Source organism: Onychostoma macrolepis, chromosome 01 (genome assembly GCF_012432095.1).
Source record: "Onychostoma macrolepis isolate SWU-2019 chromosome 01, ASM1243209v1, whole genome shotgun sequence".
In the NCBI taxonomy this organism is placed as follows: domain Eukaryota; kingdom Metazoa; phylum Chordata; class Actinopteri; order Cypriniformes; family Cyprinidae; genus Onychostoma; species Onychostoma macrolepis.
In genome coordinates, this window is record NC_081155.1 from 19,582,741 (window position 1) to 19,605,853 (window position 23,113).

At 35.5% G+C, this 23,113-nt stretch overlaps 2 protein-coding genes across 6 annotated transcripts in view; one reads left to right on the top strand and one right to left on the bottom strand.

Moving 5' to 3' along the window:
* On the top strand, positions 1 to 13,040 carry LOC131548283 (rhodopsin-like). The gene is made up of 2 exons (XM_058789477.1): positions 1 to 2,814; positions 9,310 to 13,040. The coding sequence occupies exon 2, from the start codon at positions 9,320 to 9,322 to the stop codon at positions 10,250 to 10,252; it is 933 nt and encodes a 310-aa protein (XP_058645460.1). The 5' UTR covers positions 1 to 2,814; positions 9,310 to 9,319; the 3' UTR covers positions 10,253 to 13,040.
* si:ch211-89o9.4 (uncharacterized protein LOC566247 homolog) overlaps positions 1 to 21,697 on the bottom strand; it is a 28,117-nt gene extending 6,420 nt beyond the window's left edge. For 3 of the 5 annotated variants that reach the window (XM_058789444.1, XM_058789435.1, XM_058789426.1), the window contains exons 1-2: positions 21,609 to 21,637; positions 14,998 to 15,096 (exon numbers count right to left, since the gene is read on the bottom strand). In XM_058789444.1, coding sequence (XP_058645427.1) covers positions 14,998 to 15,096; positions 21,609 to 21,622 — 113 coding nt within the window. In that variant the 5' untranslated portion in view covers positions 21,623 to 21,637. Of the gene's footprint in view, positions 1 to 4,454; positions 4,744 to 14,997; positions 15,097 to 20,454; positions 20,681 to 21,608 lie in introns of those variants that run through there. The other 2 variants (XM_058789462.1, XM_058789453.1) reach the window with 2 other exon arrangements.
* Between the last annotated feature and the right edge of the window lie 1,416 nt (positions 21,698 to 23,113).

Here is a 23,113-nt window from a genome sequence, read left to right on the forward strand (position 1 = left end):
GGAAAAAAGATAGAAAAACAAGAATATCTGAATCATTCAAACTTGTACATTCAGCAATATTCATTCAGCATATTTGTTTTCTGGATCTATTAATTTATACAAAAATGCATTGAAAATGTAATTCATATATGTGACCCTGGACGACAAAACCAGTCTTAAGTGTCAATTCTTCGAAATAAGCTTTCCATTAATGTATGGTTTGTTAGGATCGGACAATATTTGGCTGAGATACAATTTGAAAATCTGGAATCTGAGGGTACAAAAAAATCATAATATTGAGAAAATTGCCTTTAAAGTTGTCCAAATGAATTCTTAGCAATGCATATTACTAATCAAAAATTAAGTTTTGATACATTTACGGTAAGAAATTTACAAAATATCTTCATGGAACATGATCTATACTTAATATCCTAATGATTTTTGGCATACAAGAAAAATGTATAATTTTGACCCATACAATGTATTTTTGGCTATTGCTACAAATATACCCCAGCGACTTAAGACTGGTTTTGTGGTCCAGGGTCACATATAATGCCAGAGTTAAATAACTATGAAATCATAATAAATAATAATATAAAAAATAAAATAAATTATTGAAAAGAAAGCCATATTAAATTATTTTCCATAATCATTTATTATTAATTTTGTATTCTTTATTATGATTGCTTGTTAAGATTTGAAAAACTTTTGTCTGGCATTTAAAGTGTTATGGTGTGACCATGCATGTCATGTGGTGCAGCTCCCAAAAAACATAATGATATCTTATAAATAATCTTAATGTATTTATTAATTATTTATGCTGTTTTGTAATAAATATATTCATTTTATAGCTTGAAAACTTGAATTATATTTTACTTTTATATCTTTTTTTCTTTTTATTACAACATATTTTCACAAAATTTAGAGTCGCTAAATTGAACATTTTACTGAAAATGGTATAAAAGGTTTTCTAAACCATATTAAACCAGCACAAACACTACATTTCAAAGAATTTGGCACATAAGTATTTTTATTTTTTTTTAACTCTACGGTCTGCTCATTATTCAAACGACAATAAAAAAAAAGCTTGTGTTGATACATTTTTCCTTTCCCTGAGGCCATTAATTCTCATTGAGGCTCAACATTTCCTCTCAAGTAAGCTTACAATATAAACTGTGAAATAGTTCTCTGGTGTTGAACACATATTCTTTCAAACTTAATGAAAGCGCAGCTAGTCTCAACAGAGCAAGAGAGGTCAACTTCCTGAAGGCTTTCCATCAGACATGTGCTCACTTCATTATATATAATTAATAACACGCCAGCAGGGTGTTTTTCAAACACTGTGACAGCATGTCCTTGTAACATGAGCAAGAGGTGAAAGACATTTGTCTAGTGTAAAGTACCACACAGCTGCCATAGTTCCACACCCACAACCACATGGTCCCTGGCATGTGTGCTCTCTCTTGGACAGACTTTTGAATATTGTGTGATCTATTAAGGAATTATGTTTTTAAAGAAGGGTTGACAAAACCATTATTCAAAAACACATTTGCTAAATGTTCACAGTTTAAACAATGAAAGCATAAGGTGCAGAGTAAGGTTAACAGCCAAAATTACATTTAAAACTAAGTGCTTTTTTTCAATCATACAGTGATGATTTACTAGGAGAAGTTGGTTAGATCTCAAAAATGTTTCAGTTTTTTTTCTGTGGAAAAGTGCACCTGCTTACATCAAATCCTAAAAGTATGAAAACTGTACTCGACCACTTGAATTTCATTGAATTTCAAATAACATGCAATTAAGTGTAAGTAAACATTGCATTCAATTCTCACTTAAGTATATTCTTTCAAAGTATATTATTTCTTAAGTACTCTTTTTAAAAGTTTGCTAAAAAGTACTTCTTATATACAAGGGTATATTCCCAGTGCCAGAAAGCAACAAAATCGAGCTTACTGTCTGGTGGCCAGTGCTTCATTCCAAAGAACAAAACTAAATGTTAAAGGTTAATGTTGTTTAGCACATCTACCAAGAGGGTTGTTGACACAGCACAGCTAGTTATCTAAGATGAGACAATCAGTTAGAAGACGCCAAGCACATTTTGTCAACTTGTCACATTTGACTTCCTGATGAAATATTGGCTACTTCAGATGATCTGTTTGTCCTTGGTGCTGCTGTGGAAGCTAAGCAGACACTGTGGTATCAAATGAACAGTGTGTCTGAGCAGGACAGATAAGAAAGATATGCTATAGGGGACATTGTGAAAGTTCTCAAATACAATTTAATACAAAGCAATCAGAAAGATTCCATTGACTCCCACTCTGCATATTAGATAGCAACGTTTACAGTATCATTTCAACAAAATAGAAGAGCGGTATGTTCCTAAGTGTGATGTCCGAGCCCAGCTGGCCTGTAACTGAAATACCAAGTGTAACGAGAATCAACAACCGCCAGCTTGCTTTCCTGAAGAAATCATCTGAGCCTTCTCACTCTATCAGTCTTACTCATCGGTCACACATCTATTTAAGAAATCTTATTTATAGGCATGATCATCTGATGCAGGATCACTCCCAGAAGTGTTCAGATTCACACATTCAGCAGATTCACACATTCATCAGCGCTCGCATAAGGACTAAAAGCAAGGGAAGAAATGTAAATGTCATGATCTCTCTCTTTTTTTTTTGTAGGAATGGTATGAGGGCCTGAAGACATTGTGCAACATGTCGTTCAGCAGATGGTGCTAAGTTAATAAGCTAATCTGATTTACAACTCCTGGACGGATATTCATCATGCTGTCTTCATTCCTGGAAGGTGGGAACATCGGAACAGTCCATGTTGGTCAGTCAAGGGCAACCCATTGCATAAAACTAAACACATAAACGTGATGATAGAACAACTTAGCGCAATATTTCTGCTCTATCATACTAGGAAATGGGTTTTAGCACATTCTGGAAAGAGACCAGAAGTATCTATGTTGTTAACTCATAGAAATGTTAATGACCCAGCACCTTGAAAAGGCCAAACATACTGAATTACACAAGCCTCGCCTGAAAAATTCAGGTGTCTGTTACATCTAAATATGGAGGTGGGGGGAATCCTGTCACTCTGGTACATGACATTACCCAGATCAGTATATCCTCTGTTGTCTGTGCTTAGAAATTTGAGCTATGTACTCCATGAGATACTGAACAAATTTTCACATGTGTGTGTACATACCTACCTGGTCTCATGTACATACATAAATAACATGTTTGAAATATAATTATTAATAATCAACTCATGCCCAAATTATGTCCCAACGTCTAATATCAGTCTATAATATAATATAATATAATATAATATAATATAATATAATATAATATAATATAATATAATATAATATAATATAATAAATATAGTACAGTGTATAAATATCATATAATATAGTGAATACAAATTATTGGATAAAATTAGAAGCAATTTGTTGTAATTTGGAGATAAATCTGACTGTGGGCAACAAGAGACAGAGACATGCATGTGACTTTGACTTAAGAACAAATTCAAGACCTTGACACATTTGTCTTGTTAAAGTTCACAATGGTTGTTAAAAATGGAATCCAACAGGTGACAAGACTATTCTCTGGGCACCAAAACAGTTCACAGTCATAAATTTCTATGCTTGTGATTAGTGACTTGTGACCCATGGTTTCTTATACAATTAAGGTTTTGTTTCTTCAAAACTTCTCAGGACTGATCCAGAAGCATGACAGCTATTTTCAACTTAAATTAGAAAGTAACAAAGCCAAGCTCTATTATAATACCTCATATTCAGGTAAATATATCTGCCTGTCAGTGTTTGAACGAGAAATAAATTTGTACCTTGAAGTGCAAAATAAAAAAAGATCATTGTGAGATATAGGTTAAAACAAGAAATAAAGTCACAGTGTGAGAAATAGTCATAATTATGAGATATAATATGTGTAATCATGAGTAAAATAATGTCATTAGAGAAACATTCAGGGCGTGAGAAAGTCACAATAACAAGAAATAAAAATGCAGTTGTGAGATAAAAGTAGTCATTATGTCACATATGAAATCACATTGAGATACAAAGTCTTATTAATGAGAAATAAAGGGAGACATAAAGGTATTGATTTCATGTATCCCATACGGAGAATGTAGTGTGGCCCTGAATAATATAATATAGCATCATACTTGAGTGATGACACTGGCAAGCCAGCATCAGCTGTCAACAATAAAAATAAACGCCTCTCCGTTAAGAAACCAGTTGAAAACCACTTTGATTGAAAGCTTTATAACAAGACAGAGATGTGAACAAATGCAACATAATTAGGCTGTGTGTTTAAAAGTATAGCAGTATGTTAATAGATGCTTACTATCCATTTAAAAATAATTAGAGATTGTTTATATGTTTCCAACACAACCCATGCTGAAAGATTGATTCAAAGATACTTCTAACAAAATCCTTATATACTCACATGTTGGCTTTAGTTAAAGTTGAGTTGGAGGTTATTTTTCTTTGGAGTGAATTCTTCATTATTTATCACTTCAGAAATCTTCAGCTATTCCTCCTAATTGTCATTTCAGATGAACACCGAAAAACTACAATTTGAACACTATTAGAAGCACACACAGATTATTTACTCCCAATGCAAAATGTCTTTTGTCTCCCTCTGTAAATTTTATCCTACTCCTCACTCCAGTCAGACAGGCACTGTAACACATTCTTTCTTCTCACATGTTTTCATCCCCCAGACTAACACATGCTTGCCCTCCCAACACCACCCCCTATCATTTCCCTCAAGGCTTTCCTCTTTGCTTTGGGAGCACCTCTGCAGCCGTACACTCTCTCTTACACACTTCACAATATTAACTAGTACACACTAAAACTAGGTAATGATCAGCGGTGTATTTTTAGGGGTCAAGCTCAAAAAGTGGTTAGCATGGATGACTTGATTTCATGGATTGCTTAGCACTGGACTCTGTTCTGTTATGATGAACAGACAAACTGATATCACTCACACCTCACTCTTACTTTACCCTTACTTTACTGGATGAAAAACTGTATGTGAAAAGAGTAGTATGTCTGAATTCACAGCATTCATAAAACTGTAAGTTTCCAGATTACTTACTAGTTCTTATAAGACTCTGAAGTGCATATCAAATAGACACTTTATTAGCCCATGCATAAGGCCATGCAGGACTTTTAAATGGCGGGGAAGCAACCTTACAATGACAAAATAACTACTCAACTACTCAAAAGAATGAAAAAAATACTCTGTGCTTAAACTAGGTTATCATCATTTTAAATCCTGCTTTTAATGGTACATTTCACATTTGTAAGGTTTACCAGGGGTTATAAAACCTGCAATACAGCACCATAAATGCCAATTTTCAATTCTACTTCCATAAATTTATAGTCAAGGTCAAAATACATGCTACTGCACCATGATTTTCTGTTCAAATATTGCACCATTGCATAATATAATGTTGCCAATACAGACATTCATTAGAACACATTAATGATTTGGGTAAAAAAGTGATGGACAATATTATGCAAACACAATATGTATGAGCACATGCACATTATCTCATGAACAGATGAAATAAAGTCAAAGACTTTGTTGGCTTGTCATTTCCTCAATCCTGGTATGATATTTTACAATCTAATAGTGTCAAAATAATTGCAAGATCTGATCAAGAAATTAGTCTTTCTGTCCAGTTTACATCAAACCAAACTTGGTGTTTCCACTGAACATCACTGTACTGGAGCTGTTGTATTGTTTTCTTTGCTTAATAGATTTCATAACACTTACCAACAAAGTTTCAGGGCCAAACTATCAATTGGTTTTGTTTTTTGTTGGTCTCAACTGGACAGTCAGACCTCTTCTCCAGATCTGCATGTGCATGGAACATTACCTGGCAGTGATTCATCCAGTAAAATTCCTGAGATATAAGGGCATCCAGTACAGGATTGCATTGGCAGCAGCAGCTTGACTAATTGTAAACTTGGGCAACAGTTTGAGGCTCATTTTCATAATAACAGACTTTTTTCCAGATCATATATTCTTCACTGAAAATTTTTTTTTTAAGGTAAGTGGTCGCAAACAATTTATTTTAGCTACATTTAATTAAAAAAAATATGTTGAAAGTTAGTAAACTAAATTTGTTTATTTAAATGTAGCTAAAATAAATTGATTGCAACCACTTACCTTAAAAAAATTGAGTAAATTCAATGAATAATTTTTTTCAGTGTTTATACTTTTTTTACATTGCGGTAATAATAATCTCATTTTGCTGTGCCTCTGTCCTTCGTGCCTTGAAACGTCCGAGACCAGGGGACCAAAAGAATATAGAGATGACAGGGAAAGACAGACACAATAAATCTGACAGAGGCAGAGCCATTGAGAACCAGCAGAAAAGGAAGGCCTTCAGAATCATCTCTCATATTTTAATGTTCATCCTGATTTGTTACATTCCAAATGTAGTAGCTTATTTTATGCTGAAATCAATAGTCATTTATACATATGTATAGCTTTTCCACTGATTCTGTCCATCACTATGATTTTTGTACTAATTTCACCAGTGGCGTGCACAGACCTCCAGAGGGGCAGGGGCAAAAGGTGTGTGTGTGTGTGTGGGGGGGGGTTGTATGGGTTTGCTCCCCCTCAGCTAGGGGTGGGTGATATGGCAAAAATGCCACGATTTTTTTTTTTTTAGAAATATCACGATTCACAATACTATCACAATTCTTTGTCATGTTGGATTTTCTATTTTGCAAGTTGTTTGAGCAGTACAGCCAAACTAATTTCCCTGTTATAAAGACAAAGCCTTTCAAGGTAACAAAATATAAAAAAGTATGGCGGATATTTAGGCCAAAGTGGGTGAAGATAAAAATCGTTGTCATTATTTTATCTTTGTTATTAAAAAATGAGAGCAAAGATACACATTACAAATACACATAATATACAAATAAAATAAACAGTCTTTTATTTTCAGGTAGTCTACAATAATGAACAAATATAAAAATAAAACACTGTATAGATTGATTACTATTAAAGCATCTGTATTAAAGTTTTTCAGTCAAGAGTAGTGAGTGATTTTTCTCTTTGTGTTTGGTGTTTTATTAACATTAAAGGAATAATTCACCCCAAAATTAAAATAGGCTAGTGTTTGATTTTTATACCTTCATTTACTCACTCAAAAGTTGTTTTAAACCTGAACGAGTTTCTTCTGCTGACAATAAATGCTGTTTCGAAGAATGTTTAGAACAGTTGCTGGTCTACAGTGACTTCCATAGTATTTTTTTTTCTACGGTTAAAGTCAATGTGGACCAGCAACTGTTTGGTTAGCCACATTCTTCAAAATATCTTCTTTTGTGTTCAGCACAAGAAAGAAATTAATACAGGTTTGGGACAACATGTGAGTGAGTAAATAATGACAGAATTACAATTTTAAGGTGAACTATCCCTTTAATTACAGTCGGCAGCATGTTTAGTACTGTTCCTTTAAGACCTGCACGCATCTAATATACAGGCACGCATGCTTTTCTCTCAGCTGTTTACCTTCATTTTAGACATAACTAACTGAGTCTATACATAAACCTGGTGTGTTTTGACAGTATTAGCACAAAACATAACTTAGTTCAGTAATCAGGCACTGTTTGACGGGCTTTTTATAGCACGCGCTTTGGGTGAATGTGCTCAGAAAAGGCGCTCGTCAGAACAGCACACGAGTGAAACGTTTAACCAGTAAGTCTTTGAAGCAGATGCAGATAATGTACTTTTGGTGACTGCGAATAAGTGCAGTGTCCCGTGAGAGTAACTCTACCGCTGAGTTAACACTGATGTGAATGTATGTGGCGTTGTACAGTATATAGAGACGGCGGCGCCAGAACTGCAGCTGATAGAATGCGCGCTGAAGTACCATACTACGATATTTCTTCAAAAAAGCAAATCGTGGAGACATTTTTATAGTCCACGATCAAAAATCGTCATATCGAACACCTCTACTCTCGGCAGAAATCGCAGACCAGGGGCACCGGACCGCAAGGGCACTTTACCGTCGGACCTCCCCCCCCCCTTGTGACCTCCCCTTGTGCACGCCACTGAATTTCACCACTAATCAGGATGTAGTGAAGGCCATCTGAAACGTATCATGTGCTTTTCAAAGCTTAGAGAACAAATAAAATGCAAATAAGCTACTGAGAGCTTTAAAAAACTCAGTGGATCAATGAATCATTGAGTTGTTAATGCAATTGAATCAGTCAGGTTCACAAAATACAACCTGTTCAGTGAAGAGAATCAAAAATAATGGTTTGTTCAGAATCATTCAATCATGAATCGAATGAAGTATAAAGTCACATATTCTTCTTTGTAATGTAGCAAAGTAGTAATTGATTACCATATGCCAGTATTGTCCTATAGCAGAATTAACCTGCTGTGTCTGTCTTGCACCTGATGGATTCTTACTCTGTTAGAAATGTTGAATAATAATAAAATATACAATTTATATGTAATTCATAATTGTGCGTGAATTCAATTTGTTTCAAGTAACATTAGTGTATGCACATATGGATAGATGTTTTATATGAATTTGTTTAATATCTGGCAACAAAGATGAGGGCTTTGGTTTTGGTTCATCCCCAGATTTTTTGCTAATGAATCTTTTTAAACATCTTAAGGAGTTTATTTTTTATTAATGTGACCATTGGCTTGCTTACACTTGGGACTGTAAGGCACTATATTATTTTCAAAGCTGCTTTGGAAGAATATTTACATCTCCATAAAATAGATAAATATAGGAAAGTGCACACCTTACCCCATTCTTCTTTAGTAAGTATAAATCATGATTTGACTCTCAAACTATAACAAATATGAATAATGATGATTATTAGAAACAACATTTGCCTTTTTGCAAAAAAAATTAATGAAAGACAATCTGTAAAAATGTCAGTGTACGATAACCATGTTTATGATAACACACCATGATTTTCTATTCAAATATTGCACCAAGATTTGCTTGAATGACATGTTGCAGCAAATATGGACATTCATGAGCACACATTAATGACATAAAAAAACAAAAAAAAAACACAGACAATCCTATGCAGACAAAATATATGTGAGCACAGGCACATGTATAGTTCCCTATGAACAGATGAAATAAATGCAGGTACATTTGGTGGCTCATCACTTGTGGGAACAAATAAAAACAATTCTGTGGTATATTTTGAATGATCTTTCTTCAATCCAGGTATGACATTTTTTTCAATAATACTTATACTGCAGACTTAGTGAATTTAAATTACTCATTTATTTCTGTTTTCCCCAGCTCTAGAACCATGTGTAATTCATCCTTTCAAGGCAACAATTTAACATCGACATTAGATGAGCTATTAAAGTGGTATGGCATGTGTCAGGGACATTTTGGCCATCTTGTCGCTACTACCACTACAGCATTATTTTTATTTGTGGGAACACCGATCCACTGCTGGTCCCTCTGGGTATTTCTTCATGGGAACATCAAACCCAGCTTGGTGTTTCCACTAAACATCACTGTACTGGAGCTGCTTTTCAGTATTCTTTGTATTGTAGACTTAATTGCTACCAAGTGTCTCACATTAGCATACCATCAGTTCTGTATGTTTCTCATTGGTCTCTGTTGGACAGTCAGGCCTTTTCTCCAGATCTGCTTGTGCATGGAACATTATCTGGCAGTGATTCATCCCATAATATTCCTGAGATACAAGGGCATCCAGTACAGGATTGCATCGGCAGCAGTAGCTTGGCTGATTGCTTTGGGGAACAGTGTGAGGCTCATTTTCATCAGAATAGAATATTTCCCAGATCATTTATTCTTTTTGTTTTTTTGCAGTGGAGTGATAATAATTTCATTTTGCTGTGCATCTGTCCTTTGTGCTTTGAAGCGCCCAGGACCAGGAGATCGAAATAATGTAGAAATGACAGAGAAAGACAGACACAATAAAACTGACAGAGGCAGAGGTGTTGAGAACCAGCAGAAAAGGAAGGCCTTCAGAATCATCTCTCATATTTTAGCGTCCATCCTGGTTTGTTATTTGCCTCTAGTAGTAGCTTATTTTATGCGCATGACTAATATCAGTGAGCAGGTATTTGGATGTGATGCTTTCCCAGCCATTCTGTCCATCACTAGGATTACTGTATTCATTTCACCACTAGTCAGGATGTATAGTGAAGGCCATCTGAAACACAAACTGTGTTTATCAATGCTTAGAGAAAAAATGAAAGGAAAATAGGAAAAACAGAAAGAAATGTATTTGAGAGTGTACAATGTGTGTACTAAATACCTGCTTGAGATTGGTTTCTTTTTCTTTTACATTGACTGATTGGTCAGCTAATTATAAAATATTTATAGCTACTTTCTAACGAATGCGTCTGTATTTTTATCTACATGGGGAAATAGTATATACATAACATTTGCTACATATTATAGCCTGTATTAAAAGTGATATTATGGGACTTATGATAATGTGGATAAAGTAGCATAGTTTTTGTTTGTCCTTATATATACAATACATATAGACTTTACATATATTTACATATATGTTGTATGATGAATGAATTCACAGCAACTGAAAACAGTAAATAAAAAGGTTTTTGACTGGAACATTTGTGTGATATATTGAGGGATTGAATCGGATCATTGAAAAGTGAGATGTTGAATTTACAAATGAATCATTCAATGTTATTTGTGAACCAGATCATTGAAAAGAATCATCTCCAAAGAAAGATTTCTCCATGTATCAGACAATCGCTATCATCTCTTGGAGCAGGTCTCGATTCTACACTTCAAAAAAAAAAAAAAAAGAAAAGAAAAAGGAATGGCGTGTTTTTCTGAAATGTAGGCCTATATTTGACCACAATATCCATGTTACCAAAAACAGTTGACCAGTGGACCCAATTGTTCATGTCACTAGTATCACACCACTCTCTGATTTCAAACAAACGGCGTTATTTATCAATTGTAGTGAAAATGACCTCAGAGGACCTCAGTATTAAAATTAGGCTAGTATATTATTGCACTGTTCATCTTGTTGCTAGGCCGATTGATTTGGACAATATAATGGACTTATATACAACACTGCACTGGCTCCCTATTAAACATCGTATAGATTTTAAAATCTTGTTAATTACTTATAAAGCCCTGAATGGTTTAGCTCCTCAGTACCTGAGCGAGTTCTTATCACATTATAGTCCTCCACGTCCGCTGCGTTCTCAAAACTCTGGCCATTTGATAATACCTAGAATATCAAAATCAACTGTGGGCAGCAGATCCTTTTCCTATTTAGCGCCCAAACTCTGGAACAATCTACCTAACACTGTTCGGAAGGCAGACACACTTTGTCAATTTGAATCTAGATTAAGACCCATCTCTTTAACCTGGCGTACACATAACACACTAATACGCTTCTAATATTCAGATCCATTAAAGGATTGTTAGGCTGCATTAATTAGGTCAACCAGAACCGGGAACACTTCCCATAACACCCAATGTACTTGTTATATCGTAAGAAGAATGGCATCTGCGCTAATAGTCTGTTTCTTTCTTATTCCGAGATCACCGTAGCCACCCAATCCAGTCCGTATCCAGATCAGATGGTGTATCAGCACCTAGAGACGACCTCTACAGCCCTGACTGTCAGCAGAGATCAGGACACCTAGATGAGCCCCAGAGACAGATCCCCAGTGAAGACCTTGTCACCTAGATGGCCATCGGGACAAGATCTCGGGAACTAGATGAGTCCTCTGCACAATCTGACTTTGCTGCAGTTGGAATTGAACTGCTGGTTCATCTGGCCAGAGGAGAACTACATATACGACATACATTTTGTTGATAATTTTTATTGTAACACTTCAGTGGGGGGCAGTCGTGGCCTAATGGATAGAGAGTCGGACTTTTGACATAGCCGATTTATAGCTTGCCACTGAAGGGTAATGCATAGTAATTAAGTCTGCAAAGCTTTGTATACAAAAAACTAGGTCCACTACAGAAAGATTCAGTGGCAACACAAAGTTGGGTTTAATGTTCCCATTGTGAAGGAACCAGAGGGACCAGCAATGGATCGGTGTTCCTACAAATAAGAATAATGCTGCACTGACAATGAAGGCAAGGGTGCCAAATTGTTCCTGACAAATGCAGTACATGTACCACTTTAGAGGCTCATCTAATTTGGAGGTTGAATTGTCGATTTCTGAGGATGAATTACACGTGGCTGTACAGAGCTAGGAAAAGAAATGAATGAGTTGGTCAGTTTCATTAATTTCATAAATTTGCAAAAATAGACAAGGAAAATAAGTTAAAATGAACAGAAAGCACGTCTTAAGACATCACAAAATGTTTATTTTCTAGATCAATTTTTGTCAATTTTTAAGTGTCATACCTGGATTAATGAAACAGTATACAAAGAATGCTACAAAATTGGTTCATTTGATCCAAATGGTGAAAAGTGTCTGACTTTGTTTCAACTGTATACAGAACTATATATACATGTGCTCGTACATATTGTGTTTTCATAGCATTGCCCACATTTTCTAGCTCATGTCATTAATGTGTGTTTTTGAATGTTCATATTTGCAACATCATTTTATGTAGTGGTTTAAACAAATCTTGGTGTAATATTTGAAAAGAAAATCATGGTAAACTAAAATGGGGGTAAGATCAGCACCCCTTGTTTAGGATATTTTGTTTCACAATACTGTTCCAACACAACTTTATAAAAAATAGTTCTTTACAATCACCTGTGGACAAATGTTACATTATGAAAAACCCTTTTGAAAGCTTTACTCTTCTTTATTGCCATTGATTTGTTCCATGAAAAACCTGTAACTATGGAGTCTTTCCATTCCACAATTTTTTTATTTTTTCTAATAGTGGGAAAATGTTGTTTTTTTATTTTACTTTTTTCAAATGTTCTTTTTTTTTTAAAGAAACTGTTCTTTGATAGGTTTTTTGAAGAACCTTTATATAAGTCATAGAATAAATTACCTTTCACATTAATCTCTTGTACTGGGATTCTGGTTATGCATTATAAACTTAATATCTAAATTTTAAAACTTAACGCACACTTTGACCACTCACCCACCCACCCACCCACAAAAACTCACAGATTCTGCACAAATCAATAACTATGTTTACATGAGCACCAATACTGCAATTATTTTCAATAATGGTAGCCATTGACTTGGAAAATATTTTTTCTTTCCATATTATTGAAGTCAGTGGCTACCAGCAACTGTTTTGTAACCAACATTCTTCAAAATATCTTCTTTTTTGTTCAACAGAAGAAAGAAATTATAATGGCACTGAGTTCATTATAATGGCATTATGTGGGTGCATGTAAACCTTCCTGAAAAGAAATATGCCATAAAACTCACTGCATGATAATCATGGCCACTGGATGTCAGTACAGACATCCAGTTTGGTGAGGACTAGGAATGACCTCATTGAAGATTCCTTAACACAGCATAGAAAGCAAGATGATCCAACTTTAATTAACATAAAGTAGCCTACATTAATCAATGAAACATTTTAATTTAGAATTTTGAATACATCACCGGCAAATACACAACACACTGCTTATAGAAAACCTTACCAAAACTTTATGAAAATATATATTGACATAAGTTTCAAACACTTTCAGTGTTTCCCCTACCATTATTTTAGGGGGGCGGCCCGCCTTGAAAGTCGAGTTCATTTTATTTTCTCTATAGCGCCAGACCACAAAAGAAGTCATTCAATGTTACCTTCCCTATAGAACAGGTCTATACCTTGTTCTTGTATTAAACAAACTAAATAGCCTTATGTTATGTTATCTTATTTGCACGACGGCATGTCATTTCTGTCTCTACGTTAAGCCTGGTTTACACGGTCGCGCTCTCTGTATCCCGCGTACAGCGGAGTTCCGCCCCGGTTCACACACAAACAAACAAATGTAAGCGCACACACAAGTGAGCACACTCCCACTCCTATTTGTAAATAGTAAGCCGCAAAACGACTATTTAAATATGACTTCTGCCTGTCTCTGTGCTAATGTATGGAGCAGACGCGCGGGTTTGTTCACTACAGAAGCCCGCGTGACGCTTGCGGTGATATTAAGGTCTGCCGCCTCACTAAATGAGGACATAAATACATGAACGACATCTCCAGAACTGCTCTGAGAGTCATTTCTTGAGCATTTGACCGTTTCATTTGAGAAAAACTATCCTCATATAATATACACACAGAAATGTAAAGGTATTCACGGCAACCCGTCAAAATAAAAGTTCGGTTCCACTTGAAGACATTGGGCAGAACTTAATACTACTACTACTAAAACCTTATTATTCCTTAAACATCATACAATGTCTTCAATCTTATTATCAATATTAGATCCCCTTTATTTTCCAAAAAATAAGATTTGTTTAATTTTTATTCATTAAAATATAAATTAAAGGAACGTTTTTATGTCGGGAAAAAAGCGGATCTCAGGAATATATATATATATTACAGAATAATCTATAAATACTTCTGAAATATTGTTTTCTGAATTTTTTTTTTTACTGAAATATTGTTAATCTTCATCACTCCAAATTTGAAGGAATATTAGCTGTGGGCATACCACTGTTATACTAACATGATTACAAAATAATCAGGGAATTATAACAAAAATTACAGCTGTCAAATATTTCTTACAGCTGTCAAATATTTGTAGGAGGTGTAGAGGCCCTTAGTTTGAATGACTTCAGCACATCAGCGGCTGCATGATATCACTAGTTTCTCATACTGCGCTGGTGTGATCTTGGTCCACTTCCACTTTCTTCCATAGTTTGGTAACTGTAGTGGGTTTCTTAGCCATTAAAATTCTTTTAAAGTTCTTTAAAGTTCTTAAAGTTCGACATTACTTTGTCGCCAGGGATTTTCCAGAGATTTTCAGTTGGGTTTAGGGACTGGGGCTGGCCATTTCATTATTATAATGTTTTCAACTTCAAGAAACTGCTTTACCTGTTTTGCAGTGTGACAGGGGGCGTTGTCTTGCAGGAAAATTGCAGGCTGATTGAGAGATGCTTGCAGGGAACGTACCACCTGTTGCTGAAGGATTTTCTGATGAACATATGAGAACAAATGAATCTGTGTAAGAGGCCCAATTCTTTATTATATTATATACTTTATCCAAATAAATGTAAGAAAAACAGCAATATCAATAGCACTGTGTAAGGTCGGCAACATTATGTAACAGCTTTGCATTTAGTATCGCTTACTAAAACACGAACAGAACAACTAAAGCATACACAGACAAGAACGGACCAAGAACAGAAAGAAACACAGAACTTAAATGCACAACCAAACCAATCTCTGAAATGAGACACAGTTGATACAACTCCATCAATAATAATTTAAAAAAAATCATATACCAATAAATACAAAAGAAAACTGATCTAGAAATAGTTAAAACCAACTCAAAGACCATCTCAAGCAAACAAACACAGGACATGACCCTGACAATATATATATATTGTTTTTTTTAAATCTTAAATGCATTAATCATTGAAGCTCCCATTCACTCTAAAAAAATGCTGGGTTAAATATGGAAGAACCCAGTGGTTAGGTTACTGCTCAGAAGGTTAAGTTAAACATTTAATTTAATTGCCCCTGGCAAATGCAGTACATGTATCACTTTAGAGGCTCATCTAATTTGGAGGTTGAATTGACAGTTTGCAAGGATAAATTACACATGGCTGTACAGAGCTGCCAAAAGAAATGAATGAGTTGGTCAATTTCATTAACTTGCAAAAATAGCCAAGCAAAGTAAGTTCAAATGAACATAGAAGCACTTTGAATAGACAGATTTGATAAAAATGTTTCTTTTCTAGATCAAATCTTATCATTAATTTGTGTGTAATTTAATTTAAGTCTATAGAATTAAAGCAATTAAAATCATTGAAAGAAATGTCATACCTGGATTAATGATGCAAAATATGCTACAAAATTGGTTCATTTGATCCCAACAGTGACAAAACAACCAAAAGTGACTGATTTTGTTTCATCTGTATAGGTAACTATATATGCATGTGGTCATACATATTGTAAAATTTAGCATCATTTAATCACCTTCATGTTGTTCCAAACCCAGGGCATAGTATTCAAATTACCCTCCCCTCTAGTATTTATACATGAAAATATGTATAATTTATTTATTTTGTGATATTTTCTAGATCAAATATTGTTATTAGTTTGTGTGTAATTTAACTTTAATTGTGTTTAATTGTAATTTTTACAATTACAATTATTAAAAGAAATACCATACCTGGATTAATGAAAAATGATGCAAAATATGATACAAAATTTGTTCATTTGATCCCATCAATGACAGGCCACCAAAAGTGACTTTGTTTCAGCTGTATAGGGAATTATATACACATTGTGTTGCATAGGATTGTCCCCTTTTTTTAAAGACCATACAATTAGTGTGTGTTTATATTAAATGTTAATATTTGCAACATCATTTTATGAAATGGTTTAAGCAAATCTTTGTGTAATATTTGAATAGAAAGCATGTTAATCTCATAAATACATAGACCTGATTTGTGAACATTTTTTGTTTCCAATCGAATGTGAGTTTGTCATAATATTTCAGACAAAAAAATTCCCCCTCATTATACAAACTAATAACACCCAACTGTATCGCACTTTCATCAACACAGCGCTCAGAGTTTCATGACTCTGGGAGAGTGAAGGAGGCTCTGAAAATGAAGAGAAGCGCTGCCCAGCAGACTATTTTCAATTGCACTAAGAGTTACGGTAAAAATAATAAAATATTTACTGATAAGGAAGCATGATAATATTGTATAATCTAGCTAACAACACTCTACATATATTGTGGTATGTATCTACACTGTTAGACATTTCATAGGGTTTTTACAGTAAGTTACTGTAAATAAGATTTACAGCAGCAAACTGTATTTGATTTACAGTTGCAAACTGTACCGTTTTCCAGTAAATGTGTGGAATACCACACATTTCCAGAACTCAATATACTCCGCTAATCAGATCTGTTCACTCCTCCCTGCTGGCCACCCAGGGGCCAGTGTGACCTTCTCACTGTTACAAGATCGCTTCTGGTAGCCAAGAATGGCACAGGACGTGAGAAGGTTTGTAAGAGGATGCTCCGAGTGTCTGGCAAGCTTCTCCCATTGCCCACTCTTTGCATCCCTGGTCACACCTGCATCTACCACCCTCGGATGGTAGCACATCCATCCTGGTGATAGTGGATAGATTTTCTAAAACATGCCATATTGTTCACCTCAAGAGACTCAGACATGCATCTCAAACATGCACCTCCATTGACTCTCTGCAATGGAAATTGCCGAGTTGATGTTTAACCATGTCTTCCAAAACTATGGCCTTCAAAACAGACATCACAGACCTCAGTTCATCTCCAGGCTCTGGGAGGCATTCTTGTCCCTCCTGGGTGTGACCTTGAACCTCTCCTCCCTCAGTCAAACGGGCAAACGCAGAGGAGGATTCAGTATAATTGCTGCAAACCTTCTGCCACAGTCAATAGAACTCCTGGAGTCAGGTCATAGCCTGGACTGAGTACGCTCAGAACTTCCTTTACCAACCTGCCACTGGACTCACAACCTTACAGTGCATACTCAGTTTCCAGCCTCCCTTGTTTCTATGGGCCGGGGAACTGTCAGATGTTCCATCAGTCGACTACTGGTTCTGGGAGAGTAAGAGGGTCTGGCACGCAGCTCACCACCACCTGCAAAGATGTGGCTTAGGTACATTAAGCTGCATCTGTCCAGTAAGAAATTAAGTCCCATATACATTGGCCCCTTACACATCATCGTCAAGTAAATCCTGTCACATATGAACTTAAAGGGATAGTTCACCCAAAAATGAAAATTCTTTCATTAATTATTCACCCTCGTTCCAAACCTGTAAGACCTTCGTTCATCTTCGGAACACAAATTAAGATATTTTTGATGAAATCCAAGAGCTTTGTGACCCTGCATACACAGCAACGCAACTACAACCTGAATTCCGGAAATGTTGGGACGCTTTTCAAATTAAATGAAATAAAATGAATAAAATAAAATCACATGAGCCAATATTTTATTCACAATAGAACATAGAGAACATAACAAATGTTTAAACTGAGAAATTTTACACTTTTATCCACTAAATGAGCTCATTTCAAATTTGATGCCTGCTACAGGTCTGCTACACGGGGGCAACAAAGGGCTGAAAAAGCAAGAAATTTTGAAAAGATTCAGCTGGGAGAACATCTAGCAACTAATTAAGTTAACTGACATCAGGTCTGTAACATGATTAGCTATAAAAGGGATGTCTTAGAGGCAGAGTCTCTCAGAAGTAAAGATGGGTAGAGGCTCTCCAATCTGTGAAAGAGTGTATAAAAAGATTGTAGAATACTTTAAAAACATCGTTCCTCAACGTCAAATTGCAAAGGCTTTGCAAATCTCATCATCTACAGTGCATAACATCATCAAAAGATTTAGAGAAACTGGAGAAATCTCTGTGCGTAAGGGACAAAGCCAACGACCTTTGTTGGATGCCTGTGGTCTTCGGGTCCTCAGACGACACTGTATCACTCATCAGCATGATTCTGTCATTGACATTACTAAATGGGCCCAGGAATACTTCCAGAAACCACTGTCGGTAAACACAATCTGCTGTGCCATCTGCAGATGCCAACTAAAGCTCTATCATGCAAAAAGGAAGCCATATGTGAACATGGTCCAGAAGCGCCGTCATGTCCTGTGGGCCAAGGCTCATTTAAAATGGACTGTTTCAAAGTGGAAAAGTTTTCTATGGTCAGACGAGTCCAAATTTGACATTCTTGTTGGAAATCACGGACGCCGTGTCCTCCGGGCTAAAGAGGAGGGATGTGTTATCAGCATTCAGTTCAAAAGCCAGCATCTCTGATGGTATGGGGGTGCATTAGTGCATATGGTATGGGCAGCTTGCATGTTTTGGAAGGCACTATGAATGCTGAAAGAAAGGCATATAAAGGTTTGAGAGCAACATATGCTCCCCTCCAGACGACGTCTATTTCAGGCCTTGTGTATTTCAGCAGGACAATGCAAAACCACATACTGCAGCTATTACAACAGCATGGCTTCGTAGTAGAAGAGTCCGGGTGCTGAATTGGCCTGCAGTCCAGATCTTTCACCTATAGAGAACATTTGGCAACAAAAAATACGTCAAAGACGACCACAAACTCTTCAGCAGCTGGAAACCTATATCAGGCAAGAATGGGACCAAATTCCAACACCAAAACTCCAGAAACTCATAACCTTGATGCCCAGAAGTCTTCAAACTGTTTTGAAAAAAGAGGAGATGCTACACCATGGTAAACATGCCCCCGTCCCAATTATTTTGAGACCTGTAGCAGGCATCAAATTTGAAATGAGCTCATTTTGTGCATAAAATTGTATCATACCATGACGTGAGCGCTTAATGCTGCTGTAGGAGCCAGCATTCTGATGTAGAACCTGGATGCGCTGCGGCTTGTTTGCAAGCAGAAGAATGTACACGCATGCGTCGTGATATACTGTAATGAATGCACATCGAAGACTGACACAGAAAAGAAGAAATTGTTTAATAAAGTCGTTCTTTTTGTTTTCTTTGCGCACAAAAAGTATTCTCGTAGCTTCATAAAATGATATAAGCTAATGAAAGGTAGTCTGTAAAAGTGTAATAACAATGTTTATAATAGCACACAATGATTTTCTATTAAAATATGGCAAATAAGGTTGTTTGCATCATTTAATAATGTACTGTTTTAAAATTCGACATTCATAAGCAAATTGACATGACATTTGATAAAAATAAGTGACAATGTGAAACCTATGCAAACAATAATTCTTCTTATTAATAATCATCCTTTCATAAACATCTATAAAGCTGCCTGAACTGTAAAAATATCTGTGCACAATAACCATGTTTATGATTGCACATTATGATTTCTTTTTAAAAATCATCAAGCTTTGGTCATTTCATTGCTTACATACTTTTGCAAATCATTCAATAAATGAAACTGACTCAAATAATTTCTGTTTTTCCCAGCTCTGAACAACCATGTACAATTCATCCTTGCAAATAGACAATTCAACCTCCATATTCAATGAGGCTCTAAAGTGTCAGGGACATTTTGGCTTTTCCTTCATTATTGTCATTACAACTTTATTCTTCATTGTGGGAACACCGATCCATTGCTGGTCTCTCTGGGTGTTTCTCCATGGAAACATCAAACCCAGCTTGGTGTTTCCACTGAACATCACTATACTGGAGCTGTTTTATTGTTTTCTTTGCTTTATAAACTTAATTATTAACAACTATTTCTCTCTAAAAGCCCATAAATTGGCTCTCTTTCTCGTTGGTCTCTGCTGGACTTTCAGACCTCTGCTCCAGATCTTTATGTGCATGGAACATTACCTGGCAGTGATTCATCCAGTAATATTCCTGAGATACAAGGGCATCCAGTACAGGATTGCATTGGCAGCAGTAGCTTGGCTAATTGGAGCGGCCACAGGCTTGAGGCTCCTTTTCATTGAAGTACCATTTTTTCCAGATCATGTAATGTTTTTAGTTTTTTGCATTGCAGTGATGATAATTTCATTTTGCTGTGTATCTGTCCTTTGCGCTTTGAAGCGTCCAGGACCTGGTGATCGACAAAATGTAGAAACGGTAGAGAAAAACACACACAATAAAACTGACAGAGGCAGAGGCATTGAGAACAAGCAGAAAAAAAGGCATTTCGAATAATTTTTCATATTTTAGTGGCTATCCTGATTTGTTATTTACCTCTAGTTATAGCCTATTTTATGTGCATATCTAAAATTGATCAGCATTTATATTCATGTGATATTTCTCCATTGATTTTGTCCATCGCTATGATTGTTGTATTCATTTCAGCACTATTCAGGATGTATAATGATGGCCACCTGAAACACAGAATGTGCTTTTCAAAGCTTAGAGAACTCGTAAAAGGAAAATAAGAGACCAACTTCTTGTTTTCTCTAGAATTTTTGAATTTTCATGTACTGTATATAATGTGTATTATGGACTATACTTTTGTGACAGTGATGTTTTATTTATATTTACTTGAAAGCAGGGTTTGAAATGAATTAATCACTAGCCAATTTGGCGGGTTACTTTTTGTAAATTATGTTCACTAATTAATTTCTTGGGGAAGTTCATGCAAGCCAAATCTGCGCAGGTCTAGCGCAAAAACTGAACTCTTGAGACATCATGACATTATCGAGCATACTGCAAAAACCATCAAAACACACCTACAGAGTGCAATCATACGCGACTACGTGAAGAAGTCTGTTTAGACTAATTTAGTGCGCATGCGCATTTAGAGTGCGTTCTTTCACTGCATGATTCAGTCTATTAATATGCATTAAGAATGATCACATAATTCAAGATAAGGGGGCAGAAAATGTGTATATTCACATCCATTCATATAGTTAATCAATATCACACGAAGAGTGCCGTTTTTTCTTAAAGAATCAGCATAGTTACAAATGTGATATTGATTTTATACAACAGTTCAATAAACAAAACGTTAATATCAAGAGACTTACGTTTTAGACACCATATTGCCTGTTTTTGCTCTATTTCGCCAACAAAAAAGCATTCTAAACACAGCCACAGCACTGTTTTGTTTTTGTTTAAATGATTCGGTTCAATCGCAATGACTCACTTATTAACAGTGAGTTGCTGCCACCTATTGGCGGTTTTAATTTTACATTTAAAGTATCTTTTCATTTTTAAAATCATTTCAAATATCAGTATTCAACATTTCATGTTTAAAATATCAAAACTTTATTTATGCATTTGTAACTGCAGGTTAAAGCATTCCATGTCCCTCTGAGCTGCATTAACATGTGAAAATACATCTAAATGCCATAAACTTCTGCAAAGATGAATTTTCTTGATACTGATTTCATTTGTTTAGTAACAGCCTAAATGTATTATTATTATAATTGATTGATTAAATGTAAGAATTTGACTCAAAAGATGATGCACACTTTTAGAAAAAATGGCTTTATAAAGGTAAAAATGCCCATAAAAGGTTAAAATCAATTTAAACTTATTGGAAAAGATTAGTTTCTATCACTGCTGTGAACTGACCTCACAGAATATGAAGAATATCAACAACTATAGGAGTCAGCTGTCCACGGTAGTCCTTAAGATATCAGCACAATAACACACACTCAGCAAAATATCGTCTAATTATCTTTATCGACAAATTGAGTTATTTTTTTTGACAATATCGCACACCCTTAGTACTGACACAAAATTATTTGCAACGGTCGCTTTGTCACGTCCAGTGAAGACAGCCTCAAGCTGTTGGTTTATTTCTGGGGTTTTTTTGTTTGTTTTTGGCTAGTAAAAGTTATGAATGGCAAGTAACTTAAAAATGTAGCAGCCAAATTGGCTGGTGAGTGAAAAAGTTAATTTCAATCCCTGCTTGAAAGAATAAATGTTATGAGCCAGTTTTGTTTGTTCTACAACTGTTACTTGACATGTAAAAAAAATGCTTCTAAAAGTGTTGCATACTTGTTGATGCAAAGACTAAGTGCAACAAATAAATGCAAGACTAAATATTACAGGCTAAAGATAATACTAGACTTGACAACACCTGCAGCTGTTTTGCAGCAAATGCAAAGGCATTTAGCATTTACATGGTTTTCCTCAGAGTGCAGCATTTGAACGCTTTGAAGCGGTGAATCATTTTGTAGAGCAATTGCTTCAATTCTAAGTTTCAAAAGTCTCAATTCTCCCAACACTAGTGCAAATGCAGCAGGTCATCAAAGGTGTTTCAACCTAAAGGTTTATGGGTCATTTGAGGCAGGATGATAAAAATAAATAAATAAAATAAATAAACATTTCTCCTCCACAGCTCACATAGTATCATTACTATAAAATGAGTGACGGGATGATCATATTTAACACATCATAATTGGTATGCATTATTTCCCACAATATAGTGTTGCAAAAATTATATTCATAAGCATGCAGGGCATGACATAGTGACATATGTGACAAACAGTGACAAACATATGCAAACAAAATGGGAGTGGGC